Genomic DNA, 16,387 nt, shown 5'->3' with positions numbered 1-16,387 from the left:
CAGAGATGTGGCATCCCACATGTGCCAGTCAGGTCCAGCCCCTCTCTCTGTCAGGATGGCCGGGCACCAGCAGTTCAGCTTTCTGTCTTTTGGCATTTAACCTACGGCCTGTTCCCAATTTATGGGCCCCGCAGGGAGGTCCTAGCAGGATGGAGCCAGGCTGCTCAGCCCCTCCTCAGCCTTGTGCCTCCCACCCCTACATGGGGCAAATAAAAGCTTCTTTATTCCATTGGAAATGCCCCTGTTTCAGCGAGGTGTATGCCTGGCTTCCTTCCCTGGTCGGTCTTGCAGGTGATAATGAACACAGTGCGGTGCTATTTCCTAGCTGAAGCCAAGGTGGGAAACCAGCTTTAGCCTCAGCATTTTTCATTTCAGACTCTTTTTCCTCAGTTATTTTGGATCTGTTCATGGTGAGGAGGTTTTACAATGTGTTGGTCCTTAGCTGAAGTATCGAAGAACTGAACAAACCAGTAATTTTTCCTTCTCTGACCAAATTCTTCTTACTTTTGAGGGGAGGAAGGAATGGGGGAGTCAAATTTGCGTTTAGGTTTTATGTTTTATTTCTGCCCATGGAACTGTTTGCTACTGAGCTGCGTGACCGTGGGTCTTTTCAGCACAGGACACTGATTGACATTGCATGTGTTACAGAGAGGAAGGGCATTTCCTGACGATTAATGGCAAGTTAGTTGGCCTGAAGTTCATTAACCTGAGCTAGACTGTTGGAAGGACTCTGTGTGGAATTGTATTAGAGGATCATCATAAACTAAAAATATATGTGACAATCTGGCCAGATTGCAATGAATCTAAAGACAGGACAGGGTTGGCTCGAGCTCACAGAGCAGCTGCCTCGAGTGTAAACTAACTGCCTTGTGAAAGCAAATGGTTTTTCACAGACTTTATTCAAATAAAAGGGGAAAAGGAAAAAAAAACCCAACCAAAACAAAGGAAGGTTCCCATTAGCAAAAAAAGCCTACATGAAAAAGTGAGGTTGTGAGCTATGGCCGAAGGCCCGAGTTTGGTGCTGATTCTCAATCAATTCAGCAAATGACAGTGCATTGACACAACTGGTTTTTTAGTCAAATTTAGTCCTGATTCTTCACAGTAATTTGCCTCAAGAAAATGAGCCCCATATCCTTTGGTGAGTTCCCTGTTGGCTGAGGCCCAGACCTTCAGGCCATGACTTCTCAACATACTTGCAGTGAGACTGGCTCCCTCTTAATTGCTTCTTTTTGAAGTATGGTTTGTCACTATCATCCTGCTGAAGATGAACAGGGCTGGTGTCTCATTTTCACATATTCTTCCCCCTCCTCCCCTCTCCTTCTTTTCCCCTTTTTCACCTCTAAATAAATTTCTTAAAGGCGATTTAACCCTGGGATGGTCTAATCCACTTCCGTCCTTCGTGGTCCACCCTCAAATAGATGTGTTGGCACAGAAGAAGTTAAGGGTGTTCTCTTAGGATCTGATACTGTAATAAAGGGAAGAGAAAGATGAAACAGGCATTTCATGTTTGTCTGTTTTCTCTCCATGTCATTTCATGAACGTGTACTCACGCTTGGCCAAGAGTAGTGCATTCAGACACTGAATATGAGTGTTGAAGAGGGGACTGAGAAGAAAGAAGCTTAGTGTTCTGCAATAGGAATTATGCTTTGGGGATTTTACGGATTGTTTCCCTCTTTTTCACCATCATGCTTTTCTTGCACACTTCCTTGTCTTTTGCTACTGAGCGAAAGTCTGGAGGCTCAGAAAGCCCATCTGAGCAAGATTTCCTGTGTCAGAGAGAACTGAAGGGATTCTGTTTCCATCCTTTCATGCCAGGAAGGATGAACTGCCTGTATCAGGAGGTGCTGAATTGGTTCTGGGTGCTGCTGTAGCTCACAGAATTGCAAGACCTAGTGCTGCAGGAGTTCAAATAACAGACCAGTGGAAAGGCTCAGGGGCCACAAGCTGTGCTGCATCTCTCATGGACTTGCGAGGAACCTCTCCTTTGGTGTCTGTGCAAGTGCTGGCTGCTGTGGGCACTAGGATTGCTCTTTTAATCAGGCAGCTCCAGTACCTTTCAGAAAAGAATTTTCATGGCACATCATGAGCCATTAATCTCTCGACTAACCATAACATTTCCTTACTCCTTGGTTTTCCAGCATTACTCAAACACTGACATTTGTCATTTCACCAGCCATCTCCCTTGACCTCTAGCATCAGGCACTTGCAGGGGGAAGGATCTGGTCTCACAAATATTTTCATACTCTGATCTCTGTGATTTATTAACCGTGAAGTTTTGCCTTCAGAACTCAAGATGCCGTTTCAAATAATTTCACGTGCAAAAGTCGAGTTATTGGGCAAAAGGGATCCTTGATAGCTGGGTACAAAGGACAGCAGGACTGCTGTTGCTGTTTTCTTTTCAACTCCTGTGCTGGCTGTGTGACCTTGAGGAAATAGGTTCATTGCAGCTTTATGGTTCCGTTTTTGCATAGGGAAAATAAGGGCAGTGATAATTGCTTTCGTTTGTAAAACACTTTAAGATTTATGGACTACGAATGATTCTTACTAAGTGAAAAGTGTTGCAAAGCTGGCTTAGTTGCACACTGTGCTAACAAAATCCCATATCAGCCTATTGACCCCAGCCTGAAACACTCATTAAAGTTTATAGGACATTTTGGTGGATGAGTTGAGGCAGTTATTCTGCTGGAAATATCATACTGAAAGCACTTTTAAATCCATCATCCGCTTTGACTTTTTTCTCTATTAAAACGAAACACAACTGCTTGCTCTGTCCAGTTTTCTTAGTTTATTTATGAAAAGTTTTTGATGGATATGGATATGTACTCACTGTTAACTCAGCTTGTACCCCCATGGCATCTGAGACATTTCAGTTCATTCTAGTCATAGCATAAACACACAATAGCTGTTGTACTGAGACAAAAAGAGCTATAAAACATATAAGATATCCAATGGACTGGTATTAACTATCAAGTTGCATGGTCACTTTTGAATGTCAGATGTTCTTTTTATGGATACTGCATTAATTTAATTTGTGCTTAAACTTTAGCTAGGCTAGACACTGGTGTCTGAAAAGTTTACATATTTTTCCAATGTCAAAATGTGTAAGTTTAGTATTAAGGAAACAAAACATATTTACTTGTACTAGAGGAAAAATACTTTTGTAGCAAAGAAATTAACTGAGGTGCTCCTTAAAGATAGGTCTGGCTTGCTTACAGAATTGTTACTTATGCAGTAAAGCAGATCTGCAGATGTTTTCTTTTTTTCTTCCAGATAAAACTTGGATTGTTTGAAAAGTGGGGAGATACTTCACCATAGTACAAAAGAAGATACAGAAGAGGAGAGCAGAATGAGAGCTTTGCAAGTGCCACGTGCCTGCAGCCTGCTGTCTTTAGTGATGCTGTTCCTTCCAGTCACTGGAATGTCAAAACAAAATATCCCAAGACTGAAGCTTTCCTATAAAGGTAAACTTTTCAGAAGTTTTTCTGATTCTGCCACTTTCGTTTTGATGTGATACTGCCAGCAGTTCTTTTGTATTACTAACCAGGAAATACATAATAGAAGCCTTAAAGATGGATGAATTCTGCCTCGGGGCAGTATTAAAATCTGGGCTTTTTGTTGTGTCGGGGCACATGTTTCTGAAGTATAACTGTCTTTTAAAAGTATTATTTCTGTTTGCTCCAAGAGGATGTTAACAGACTCTACATAAATTAGAGGGGAGTGGTACTTGAAACACTCTGAGGTGCATTGGAGACATTCCTATGTGGCTGGTGGGGATGATGTGAGACATGGAGGACGTTCACACCTTCCTACAGCATCAGAGGAAGTTGAGAGAGCTGACTCAAGTGTTTCAAGGGGACTGACATTTATTTTTGTAATAATTCTTTTTCTATCACTAAGTGGGTATGTTAAACTCTTCATAGGTGGTTTTCTTTCTCCTTGCCTCTTTGGATCACAAAAGCGTGTTTCTCTGCAGAATTTCTTAGTCTTGTGTGTAGTTCTTGTTAAGAATGGTACCGAGGGATTTCAACACAGACATATTTATGTATTAATGGACAAGTTTTTAAAGAAGGTAGATTTCTTTTTGCTTTGAATGTACAGCACACCTCCACAGGCACAGAGGTGTGTCACTGATACTTTCTTCTTTAGTGAAAACAAATGCTCTCCCATTAGTTATGTTTCAGCTGTGTCAGCACCTTGCCCTTATGGGAGCTATTTCTGCTCTGTTTTTCAAACTTATGTCTTCCTATGCATTGCAGAGTTACACTCAGGATGGTGTGATGGGACAGGCTGTAAAGCCTTCATTGGGGCTTATGATATGTTTATCATGAGTTTAACACCCAGAGAAATTTATTGAGTAAGCAGAATGACTTGCTATTTATTTACAAGCTTCTCTTTTGCTAGATTTGCGTGCCACTGGGCATGCTATTCCACTGTGTATATAAATGTGTTTGGATGTGTTTGTGTGAGAGAGACAGAGGAAGCAAGATCAAGGGATCTTGACAACATTTTTATTACTTTGGGAAACAGTTGCACTCACTGAAGCCAATGAATAGAGAAACTGAAAGACCTGACGTGAGTTACGAAAGTTAGCAGTAAAACCCTCCTAACATACAGCCGGCCTTCTCACAGCCAGGCCTTTTGAGATAATTCCCAAAAGCAGCATGTACCACATGGCGATGGCATTTATTGTGGATTTGACACTCACGATTAGTGAATTCCTCTCAACTTCAAAAGCAGATAGCCTTTGGCAAAATCCTGATGGATGCCTTTGGCAGGTAAAGAGGGGGAGAAAGAAAAATTATTGAGGTCAACACAGGGGAAAAAAAATGGCTGAAATCTTAGTTTAAAATAGTGGCAGAGACCTGCTGGGAACAGTTGGGGAAATGCCTGAGCTCGTTTAAAAAGATGATGAGCAGATGATTGATATTTAGGCCCTGACCCAAACTTTTATTAGCAACTTTATAAACCTTTCAGTTTGGCTTGAGGGATACCGTTTCCTGTCCAAACTTATTCACCTATATCCCCGTAGGGGGGGAAAATCAACAACAGATGCAGATGCAAAATAGCACATAAATCTTAATTTTGAGAGCTGTGATGGAACTGAAAAGTCGGAAGAAAGAGAATTACCAGAATTTATTGTGCTTTGTCTTACTTTCTTGGGGGGTTGGAAGGTGTATATTTTTCCACATGGAACAAGAAACAATTTAATGCTGTTTTTTCACACTTATGTACTGTAAATGATTCCAGTATGGCTTATCATAATCAAACTATATATTTGTGTGTTGACAACAGGATATCACATATACTGAGTATTTAATATAGTTGTGAGAATTAAGTCTACCTTCCTCCCCCCAAATCTTTCAGACAAAACAATTCCAAGGTTTCTGAGAATAAGATGTAGGAGAAATGAACTGTTTTGCCAGTTGTCATAAAATTGTTAGTCATGTCACTGACAAGTCCTGGCATCTCTGTTCTTTGGAATTAATACTTGAACTATCATGAAGAGGAGAATACAGGGCTCTTCTCCTTCTTTATGGAAAACAGATGAGAACTGGCCACATCAGGCAGTTCCAAAAACCTGGTCACACATGTCTTTGAAGGGAAGGTTTCGTCTCCTTTCATGTGCAATGTGTTTATGGCATAGCTCCATCTTCCCAGAAGAGCTGAGCATTTGCTGGGGCAGGAGAGCTGGAAGTAAGCAGGACTTTGCAGTTACTGAGTTTTCCAGTTGCATCAATCAGTGGTGGATGGAGGAAGAGGGAGAGGGTAGGGTGGTTAAAGATGTGTCTATAACTGCAGGAGTGCTTCAATAAACCACAGCATGTCAAAGCTCCTTTGTGTTCAAACAGCAATTAAAATTTTAGACCTTCTCTGAATGGCAGCTATAGGTTTCCTTCTTCTCAAGGTCGTCATCTTAACGAATGGGAATCTGTGCAGGAAATGTTAAGATATTCCAGTGAATGATGTCGGGATCAATGTAAAGTCGTACAATGGATTTCCTTTATTGTTTGTCCCAGTCTAAAGATGTGTTCTAAAAAAATTGTGCATGTATAAAACTAAAACTACACACAAATCAATTAAAATACGTTGTAGTACAGAATCAAAGTCATATATTCTCCACCTGTGTTAATCAAATCCACTATGATCTTTAATCATGTATCTCATCTTTTCACATTTTCCCATATCCATTAGTTGAAAAATTCTCTTATTCACTCAGACTTAAGTTAGATACTTGTTCATGTCATTACTATCCCAGAAATTGTCACTCCTCTTGTGATGTTTTTAGGGTGCTCTCAGTGCATATACCTTACTTAATCTGTGTATCTTAGATACTTCTACAAGATTGAGGTGCTTTTATTACTGTAGTTTTAATATTAGGAGAAGGTAACAAACTGTCTTCTAATAGAAGATTAGGATCTTTAGAAAACCAGGGGATGATTTTGAGTAATATTCCATATTTTAACTCTCTTTGCCTAGTACTCTTTCAGTCTTAAGACCGACAGTGTGTATTTATCACTCATTTTCATGTAGATGGAGATAACCTGTGACCTTCATCCAAACTGCAGAACTCCACAACCACAGCTTCCCTAAGCAGCACATCCTTGTTGTCTGCTGCCTCATTTGACATCCTCATTCCAACCTCTAGAGCAGATGCAGAAGGTTTTCATACACCAGTCTAATTCATTCATGTCATTTTCAGGACAGCATCAGTTCTGTTACTAAAGGATGGAAGGCTCTGTGTCCTAATTCTTGTATGTTTAATTCATACGGTGTAGACAGTCTTGTTTCTGTTTTATCTTCTGAGTAATAATTTTTCCTAATTCATTGGGAGGTCCTTCCATAAATATCGTGTGTGTCTTTTTAGATTTTACTTCATAGGGAGAAGTAAAGAATAGCCAGACCCAGAAGGTTGATTGCCTTCTGAGAAAAAGAAGAAAAAAAATCAAATTTTTCTCAATTTGTGGCTATCCTAAAATTTTCCTGCAGAAAGAGAGAAATTGCAAATTTAACCCTATTGATTTGATTTACTTGGCTGCTTTTCATGGACATTTCAGTAAGTGTAGTCTGTGTTCTCAGTGAATGCATTTATATTACCAAAGTGTGCACCCTAGTTTCTTGGCTGGGGGGCATGCACCAGGCCAGATTTGGGCATTGTCACCAGTGATATCCACAAACATGTATCATTCCCGTGTGGGAATGTGGCCATTCCCCAGAGCAAACCATGCTTACTGTGACAGCCGTGACTTGGTCAGAGGACCAGGAATCCTGCACTGTGACACAGTACAGAGGAATAAGCACGACTGAAGGCAAGGTTTGGCTTTTAAAGCAGGATTTACTTAGCACTGTTCAAAACGACTATGGTAGTAATTTAAATCTAATAAACAAAAGCATTATTCTCAGCTGGTTTGTTTTTCTCCATATAGAATGAATTAAGGTGCAGTCTCACTCTCACTGAAGTCATGGCAAGAGTTTTTCCACTGAAGTAAATTGAAGCGAGATCAAATTCACACTCCTCACTTTTTTCATCTTACCTAAGTAAACTAAAGACAGGCAGTTCTTTCTCCTCTGCTGAAGGATGACCGTGCTAAACCATCAGCTCCACGTGGCAATTAGCCATGTTTAAGGATTGTTTAGTTTCCCGCAGTGTTTTGCACACCGGATTTTCTTCCCCCTAAGAGTGATCCATTCTTAAAACATGGTGAAAAAGCAAACAGAGAACATTTTGGTGCCATGAATTCTTTTGAAAATTTGACTGGGTGAGTACATTTCCTTAATGTTCAAAAATTATCCTTTGAACATGCTATTTAACAGTGTCAAGCATTCTGTTCTCTATATTGCTTTTGCTTTAAACCTGTTTCATTTTATAACTGATGAGATGCTTAACTGTTGCATCACAGCAGTTAGTTTGTTCAGTTTCAGTACAGCTGGCTTATTTCCATGTCATGCATCATTTAATTATACATCTAAAACGTAGTTAAAACTGTACAGCTCCATGAGCCTCACTTAAGCTGTCTGTGACACTGCAGTAATCCCAGTACCCTGACGGGGTGTTGCACAGCTATGACTGGTTGGAATGTGGTAAACTGGTGATGTGTAAGAGAGCCTAGAAATGAGCTTGCATTTTGCAGCTGTGCTTGCTCTACTAGAAGAGGAAGTAAAACCAGAAAAAAACTGCTCTTGTGGCAATATCAGCGTCTGTAAATCTGAATGCTTAATGAAAATCAAGGAAAATGTGCTGAGTGAGGAAGTGGTGCTTTTCCCTTGTTTGTCGTTTAATTAATTTTTGGTGGTCTGTTATTTGTCAGAAAAATCTATCTCAGATTCCTCTATGGAAAAACATGAAGTGTTTATGTGAGAGTGAAGATCCTAGTATTGGATGATTGTCTAGATATGCAAAAGACTTTGCCTGTTTTGTCTCAAAAATGCTTTCTGGAGGCAGTGATCATTGAGACTTAAAATGTACCCTAGCTTGAAGATGGATGGGTGCTGCTGTCCATGTGTATATGCCGTCGACTGAGTATAAACTTGAAGGCATTTATTACATCTTAGTAATGGGAAAAGCAGCAAATTTCTTGCAGACATTTTTTTTCCTTTTTTAAGCTAGTGAACTTGAAAGTCAGATTCAACTCTATGTTGCATTTTCTGTCATATAATTATCATATATATCATGTCCTGAAGAGCAGCCTCCAGTCAGTGACATCAACAGCTTACATAGCAGTTGAACTAAGAATAACCTTGGAGAACTGACCCATGTCAAGCTCTTATGAGTGTAAACTGTTGATGTCACTGACTGGAGGCTGTTTTTTCGTGATCACAGAAGGGCCTCAATTGGATAAAAGAAGAATTGTATTCAAAAAATACAAAACTATTCTGCTGAATGTTCACTTTACTATATCTCAGAAGATGAGAGGAAACAAAACTGAAAGAGTAATACTTAACAAAGGATTTTTGCTCTCTTATAAAAAGAAGGACAGGACAACATCAAAAACAGCTTCCCTAGAAGAATGCAGGGGGAAGAGACATGATAAGTGGCATCAGCTTGGAAGAGGGATCAAAACTCTTTCTTTGATTACTTTTACTAATGACATGTGTTTAAGCAAATCCAATTCAGAGCAGTTTCAGAAATCCCAAACTTGTTCTCTTTCTGAGCACTATTTGGAGGGCACGATCTGCCTGACGTCAGTGTCTGTCTAGCAGTGGACATCTGTGGTCACTATGCAGGTGCTCGATTCACATCCTGTTTCTTTTTCCTCCCTCCCCATTTCTGCAGTTCCATTTCTAGGTGAGTTCCCCAAAGAAGAGCTGAGGAATATAGGGGATGACTCTTCCGTACTCACAGTCCTTTGGAGATAAATACACAGAGATAGCAGAAAGAGTCAGAATTTCCTTTATTTAACCAGCGCAACATCAAACAAGTCAGAGAGATTGGTTAACTCTGTTTAAGGCAGACAATTTTGAAGATGGTGGGAGTGACAGATGTACATCTTTGCTACAAATTTGAAAAAGGAGACATTCTACTTTCTGAACAAAATCCTGGCTATCCCAGAATTTTGCACTGTGTTGAACCATAGAGTTTTAAGAGCTGAGAGGTTGCTGAAGACACCAAAATTTTGTAATTAACTTACTGGGCCTCTTAAAGGAGGGTGTTAGATCTTCCTGTGCATCATTCAAGCAACCTGGATTTCTTTCAGAAAGATTTCTCACTAAATCTGTAACAAAACATTAGCTTATATGACATACTGCCCCAAAAGTAATCAATATAAATATTATTAATAAAAAATGTCCCCCTCCAAGATTAAATAAAGCTTGCACCCGTATACCAAGAGCATCCATGGATCATGTCACCCATATTTATATTTGACAAGGGTTTGTGTGGGAGGGCACTTGTGCCTGCTTTGTACAGGGAAGCTCTGGGGTTCCCAGGTTCACGACTGATGGGTCTGCACTTTGTGTCTCTTGAGGCTTTGGGTGCCCAGGGCCATGATGAGTTCCCGGGCTGGGGATGGTGGGTGGGGCTGGCCTGTGATGCGCTCTGGGGCCTGTGACAGCACAGGGGCCGTGTCACAATGGGGGCAGCTATTAAAGGCCCCATGGGTTGCCGCTGCCCCAGTAGAGCCTGGGCAAGCGGTGAGTGCACACAGGCGGTGGGGAGGCAGGGCTGGGGGAGGGCTGGGGCAGAAGCGCCGGCACCGGGGGCGTGTGTTCTGTCCCTGCATCCAGGGCCCAGCCCCTGGTGGGAGTGCCTTGCTCAGGCTCGGTGCTTGCTGGGGCAGCGGTGCAGGCCTTGCCTCCTGCCAGCTGCCAGGGGCCCTCTCCTTCCTGCTGCCACGTCCTTGTGGCTCCTGCCCCCCACTGGCTGCCTCCATGCTGGCCCTACTGAACCCCTTCTGTGTGTCCTCTTGCAGACCATGGCTTTGTTGTCATTGCTCTTCGTGCTCGTGCAAAGCCTGATCCAGTACCCCCAGCCAGCTGGGGATGGGCTGGATGAGGCCACGCACCGGCGAATGCAGGAGCGTGAGGAGCTGCTTGACCGCGAGATGGCTCGGCTGCTGCAGGAGCTGGAGCAAGGGCCCCTGGAGCAGCAGGACGAGGGCTGGGGAGCCCTGCTCTTTGGTGCCCTGCAGCAGTGGCCATTCTGGGCTCTTGCTGGACTCCTGCTCCTCTTGGGCCTGTGGTTTAGCTGCAGGAGGAGTCCTGAAGCCAGCGAAACCAACAGCAGCGGCAAGGACCAGAGCTCCTGCAAGATCTTGGGAGAGGAGAAGGAAAAAGAAAAGGAAGAAGACAGTTTGGATTCCAAGGGAGATGGAGAAACCATAGATGTGACTGTGGAGGCAGATGACAGCGGCAGCGGAAATGAAGGAGAAGGCAGTCCTGTGGCTGCAAACGAAGGAGACGATGATGATGCCAATGAACGAGATGAAGATGTGAAGTTGAAGAAAGACAGTGATGTTAAAAGTGATGATGGCCATGATGCAAAGAAAGATGAAGGCTGGAGTGATGGGAATATGCCAGGAGACAATACTGCCGAAGGAAATGAAGAAGAACCTGGCAATGTTACTGGAGGTGTGGAAGACCTAGATGAAGTAAATGAAGGAGAAAACAAGGATGTGAAGGTGGAGCCAGACAAGGATGCTGGAAAGGAAGACGGAGATGGAAATGAAGAAAAAACCGATGATGCGTATATGAAGGCAGGCAACAGTGATGATGTAAATAAAGGAGTATACGAGGTAGATGGAAAGGAAGAAAAAGCAGATGTGAAGGTGCAGGGAAGCAGTGATGCCAGTGAACAACAAAGCAGTGATTGGATTGGGCAGGAAGACAACAGTGATGGTGGGAAGGCAATAGACCACAGTGGGTTTGCTGCAACTGAAGAAAAAACCACTCACCTTGGAAATGAAGAGACCAGTGCTGCAAACAGAGATGAGAAGCAGGGTGATGCAAATGCGAATGGAGAGAAGAATGAAGATGCAAAAGAAGGAGAACAAGGTAATGTGGCTGCCAGTGAAAAAGAAGGCAGTGCTGGCAAGGGCAAAGGCAGCCGTGGTGGAATTGAAGAGGAAGAAGACGCCTGTGACACTGGGAATAAGCGAGGGATCCTTTTAGTGGATCGCATACAGTGTCCCGTCGAGGACGTGGAGAAAGGTCGCTCAGTGGCAGCTGAGCTGATGGAGAGCTTCACGCGTGTCTTTATTGACAGCGTGAGCAATAGTTTCTACCCGGTGCCTCAAGAAGCCATCGGGGTGGGCAGTGCCTTTGAGGGTTGGAGTCCCCGTGAGCAGGATGGGGTGTACTGCGTGCTGGTCCCACTGAATCCCCCACCGGGACACGCCTTCCACCTGGAGCTGAACAGTGCAGGGCAGATGGCAGCAAGGACCTTCTGCGTCCGTGTGGAGCTGGTGTGCACGTGCGAGAGGGAGCAGCTGGGCGAGAAGCTGTTGTGCTTCCTGCACCACTCGCAGGAGGAGCTGCGGCGGAAGCAGAAGCCCAGCCTCCTAGAGACACTCTGCACCGGCTCCTACCTGGACGTGGAGAAAACCTCCCACTGGTTCTACCAGCTGGTGAGATGCTCGTGGCTGCATTTGCCTCAGTCGTACTCATGGCACTTGGTGTTTCAGCCCTGCAGCCGGTCCTGCCAATTCCGGCTGAGCAAAGGCAAGAAGAGCCTGGTGGTGAAGATGTTGTTTGGGGTGCGCCACGGGGACTCCGACATCTTTGCGGTCAGCCAGCCCACAGAGGCCCAGACAGGCAGCTCCAGCATCTTTGTGAGCAGCCATCCCGCCGAGGCCGACTCCATCGCAAGCACAGCGTGGCCTGAGACGTACGCTGTGGCAGAGGCAAAATTCTTCCAGCACGTCGCCAGGCAGGTGCCATGTGAGAGCTTGCACCTGAAATGCCTGCAGCTCTTCACCTGCATCCTGAGGGGCACAGGTTTTTCCAGCTCGACCTGGAAGACTGTGGTCATGCACGTGCTGACCACCGTACCGCTGTCCCAGTGGCGCAGGAGGGAATTTGCACGGCGGCTGTGGGACATCATGGCATACCTGCGCCGCTGCCTGCAGTTGAAACGCCTGGAGCACTTTGTCCTAGGCAACCAGAGGCTTCCTGCAGAGATCAGCTTGCCGCCGGCAATGCGAGCGGTCGAGCCGCTCAACCTCTTTGAGCACCTGGCCCAAGATCCGGCCGCCCACGCAGAGGCGATGCGAGCTTACGGTCAGCTGCGATTTCGCCTCTGGATGCTGCTCTCCGGCCACTGAGAGGAATTCCCTGCACAGAGCTGTGCTGGGGGGGCTCACACCCGATGGCAGCCACGTGAGCACTGCATAATTCTTCCTTTTTTCACTGGCAATCCTGAAGCTGCTTTCCTGCTCCCGTGGATGGAAGATGCTGCGGCACACGGATTCACTGTGCAGACACACATCTCTGCATTGCCCTGCCCTTCACCTTCCAGTTTACCACGGTGCTGTTGTGATGTTCCTACGTCTACGAGGCAGAAACTGGCTCCACCTGCACATCCTTACAGAAGACTACGAACTGAGAGAGGTTGCTTGGCACACCTCAAAGACATGAAACTGGCCTGTTAGGGACTTGATGTAGTTGTTCAGTGACCTGTAGCTCACTTTACCATAGGAGAATAGGTAGTCCAAATTTTTCTAATAGGAATTCTTTATTAGCATTGCTTCCAGAGGTCCTTTATTATTATCAGTGTACAACTATTTTGCAAAGTTGGTCTTAGTTTAGGAAATTGAGCTACCCTACTATAGTAGATTGTCTCCTTTTCAGTAATATCTGGATAGCTATGTTTGGAAAATTAATAAAAGGAGAGAAGTGTCTCAAATTGCCTGAAACGTGACATTCTTTATATTTAAGCCTCTGTATCTTAGAGAACGTCGTTCCTATATACCTGCCTGAAATAATGCCATTTTGCAAACAGAGATGTTGGATATGTTGCGTGTGCTCTCTCTTGAGCAAACCCATAGAGATGCTTGAAGGTTGATGTGAAAATGCCCTGAAATGCCTGAAATTCTACAGCAGAGTACTCCTGAATTTTTTAGGAATCTTTGGAAAAGTGTTCTTTTCACAGTCACTTTTATAACTGTAATACCCTCCTGGGGAACAATTCCGTCCTGAAAGATGAACAGAGAAGTCCCTAACTGCAAAACATGTGGTTTAGTACACAGCTCTTTTTTGGGCTTCTCATAACCAAGGTTTTAACACAAAACTGTGAACACAGAAAGTCATGTTTTCTCTATTCCCAGTTGTCTGTATCCTTTTGGAGAGGCCCTGCTGTTCTATGAATATTACGTTTTTCACCAGGCCTAATAGTATTGTATATCAATGAGAGCCACTTCACATGCACGGCTTTGTCCATGGTGACATGCAGCTAAACAAAATGTAATTTACTTCTTGCACTACATTGTAGAGATTGGTAGTAGTCCGGAAGTATTTATTCTCTTTGCCTTCATACCAATACATCTGGGGTCAACTGGTCAACTTTAAACTCAGCATACCTTAGGAATTGGATAAATTGCTGCAGTCATGCTAGAAATACTTTTCTTTATCCCAGAAATTTGCTTGAGTTTCTACAATGCCCATGTAAACCTTCACGTGTATTCTCCAACATGAGAAAGGACTTGCTCCTCCCTAAAGGCAAGTGATGCAACCTTTGTTCTTTCCTGTATATGAAAGTTATACAGCCTTTAGTTTCAGAGTCCTTCAAAGTTGTCTGTAACTGTTTTGAAAGTGGCTGAGATGTTCCCTTTCTGCTAATTTAGGCATGGCTTGTCACTAAAAAAAATCTGTACCTAGTCACAAAGAGCATTCTGATTCTGAACCAAGTGGTTCTACATTGCTGCATTGTGACAGCATGCTGGAGTTGAGGAATGGCAACATGGTCACCACACATGTGACTTGATGCTAACAAGTGTAAATATGTTTTATAAATGCAAATACATATGATCAGAACAGAATGAGATTTTTACTTTTGAAGTCTCTTTGCTGTGGCTCTGCTGCTGGAGATTTTATAAGTAAGCAATGATCATGCTGTTTTGAGCCAAGTCCACCGAGATACTGTGTGAAATGAATAAAACCCAGTCACTATTCCAGCTTCTATCAGTCAGCAGTGAAATATTAACCCAGAAGGGGAGTTAGCTGGATACTTAGTTAATCACCGGGCTGGAAAAAAGTATTTAATTTTGAGGAAAACAGCAAATAGAGACCATAAACTGAGTGCTGAACACGTACTCGTGAAAGACCATCCCTGTAACTTTGTTACTGTACCTTGTGAGAATGCTGGTTCTGTGTTAGCCAGGCTACAGAGATGCAGTGATTCAAATCAACAGCTTGCTCTAAGCTTGAGAATCATTGGGAAATGTGCTTTTCACAGTAAATTTTTCCAGTGCAATATCCTTGGTGATAGTAAATATGTCTCGCTGTGAAGGGAAATTTCAATGCGTAAGATTAAAATGCGTTGTTTTATAGACTGAGAACAATTATTAATCTAGCTGAAATTTAATCAACCCTCTGTTAATATTTGCTGGTAAAGTTTTATTAGGTCATATTACAGTTATAATCTTATCAGTGGCCATGCTCAGAGTCTTATTTCCAAGCTGTTTTCAATAGTAGGTACCAAACGTGATTCTTCACCACTTTGCAGCTTGTGTTGTCATTTGCACCAGTAAGAAAGGAGTGTGCAGTGTTGTCATTTCAATCTGGAATATTCTACAGATGTTTTCCTTACGATGCAGTGAAATAAATGATTGTACAAGGCATCAGGCAGGGTTCATTCCCACTTGGGCATTTCAGTCATGAGGCAGCATTTTCCCTCACTGTTGTAGCTGTTCTAGGTGGGTTTTTTTTTACTGAGAAATTCTAGAACTGTTAAACAACAGATGACAAATGTCCATTTGGGATGGTCTCTTCAGAGATCATTCCTTTCAAATAAGGAAACTGGAAGTAGACAGCAGTCTCAGTCATCGTCCTTCATGTATGTGGAGAAGAATCAAATCCACATATTTTTGCAATTGACACTCTTGCAGAGGCCCATGCTTTGCATGGCTTTAAGTGCTGAAAGTGCTTTAGAGCATTTGCACAAGCATGTAATTTATCCTTAGATCAAATTCCTGTGACTGCAGAGGAGAAGGAATTTTTCCTCATATTCTGTATGCTAGTTACTTGTGTTCTGCAGGTGAGGACTGAGGTTTTTATAGTACCATGTTAACCATAAGCTGCTTCCAAAGTGGTCTTGCTGGCAATTAATAAACATCTTTTAAAGTGTTACTGGTTTAGAAAACAAATCCTGACATCTTTGCCTTCACGAAAGGTATGTGGGAAAGGACAGTGCTGGTGTATAGTAATGTAATGCTCAGCATCAGATAAAATTTTTCAGTGTGAAGCAAGATTTTTTCCCAAAGTACTGCCAAATAAATCTCACCTAGGGGAATAGGAGCTGCAATGCATGACAATTTGTTTTCAGATTGTACCATAACAACATCCTGCACTGAGCCAGACAAAAGTACACAAACTTAAGTAGAAGTGACTGAGCCAAAAAATAATTGTCATAATTATATACCAGGTAGTCAGATTAATAATGATAAAATATTTTTCTCCCATGGTTCTGTTCATTAGCCAGGACTAGAACTTAATCTTTTCTTGCCTGTCACTTGGTTTGTGTAAGACCTTGGAGAAAAATGTTTGGGTGGGGTTTTTTTCCCTTTATTTAATTCAGGACTTTTTTCTCCAAAACACTGGCCCGAATTTTCATCATGATCAGGATATGCCAATAACTTGTGCGGTAAGTCTGGGTTTTCTAGCAGGAATGCTACATTGTCCATCCAGTGCCAGGAAGGTGGAAATACCCTTAATTTTATCTTCCCATTAAATACAGGAT

General features: G+C 43.0%; 2 protein-coding genes across 5 annotated transcripts in view; both read left to right on the top strand.

Moving 5' to 3' along the window:
- The window catches only part of LOC138104440 (semaphorin-3D-like), a 36,349-nt gene that overhangs the window by 1,557 nt on the left and 18,405 nt on the right, over window positions 1-16,387 (top strand). For 3 of the 4 annotated variants that reach the window (XR_011148080.1, XR_011148081.1, XM_069003732.1), the window contains exon 1: window positions 3,008-3,461. Coding sequence is in view for 2 of the 4 variants with exons in the window: in XM_069003732.1 (XP_068859833.1) it covers window positions 3,347-3,461 (115 nt within the window). In the remaining 2 variants the exon portion in view is untranslated. Of the gene's footprint in view, window positions 1-3,007; window positions 3,462-16,387 lie in introns of those variants that run through there. The other variant, XM_069003731.1, reaches the window with a different exon arrangement.
- On the top strand, window positions 10,432-13,461 carry LOC138104803 (uncharacterized). The gene has a single exon (XM_069003994.1). It carries the CDS (start codon window positions 10,506-10,508, stop codon window positions 12,753-12,755), a length of 2,250 nt encoding a protein of 749 aa, XP_068860095.1. The 5' UTR covers window positions 10,432-10,505; the 3' UTR covers window positions 12,756-13,461.

This window comes from Aphelocoma coerulescens, chromosome 1A, assembly GCF_041296385.1.
Source record: "Aphelocoma coerulescens isolate FSJ_1873_10779 chromosome 1A, UR_Acoe_1.0, whole genome shotgun sequence".
NCBI classification, from domain to species: domain Eukaryota; kingdom Metazoa; phylum Chordata; class Aves; order Passeriformes; family Corvidae; genus Aphelocoma; species Aphelocoma coerulescens.
This window is presented reverse-complemented; position numbering and strand designations above follow the sequence as displayed.

Excerpts from the sequence above, each read along its gene's own strand:
- LOC138104803 (XM_069003994.1), top strand. The coding sequence starts at position 10,506 with ATGCAGGAGCGTGAGGAGCTGCTTGACCGCGAGATGGCTCGGCTGCTG.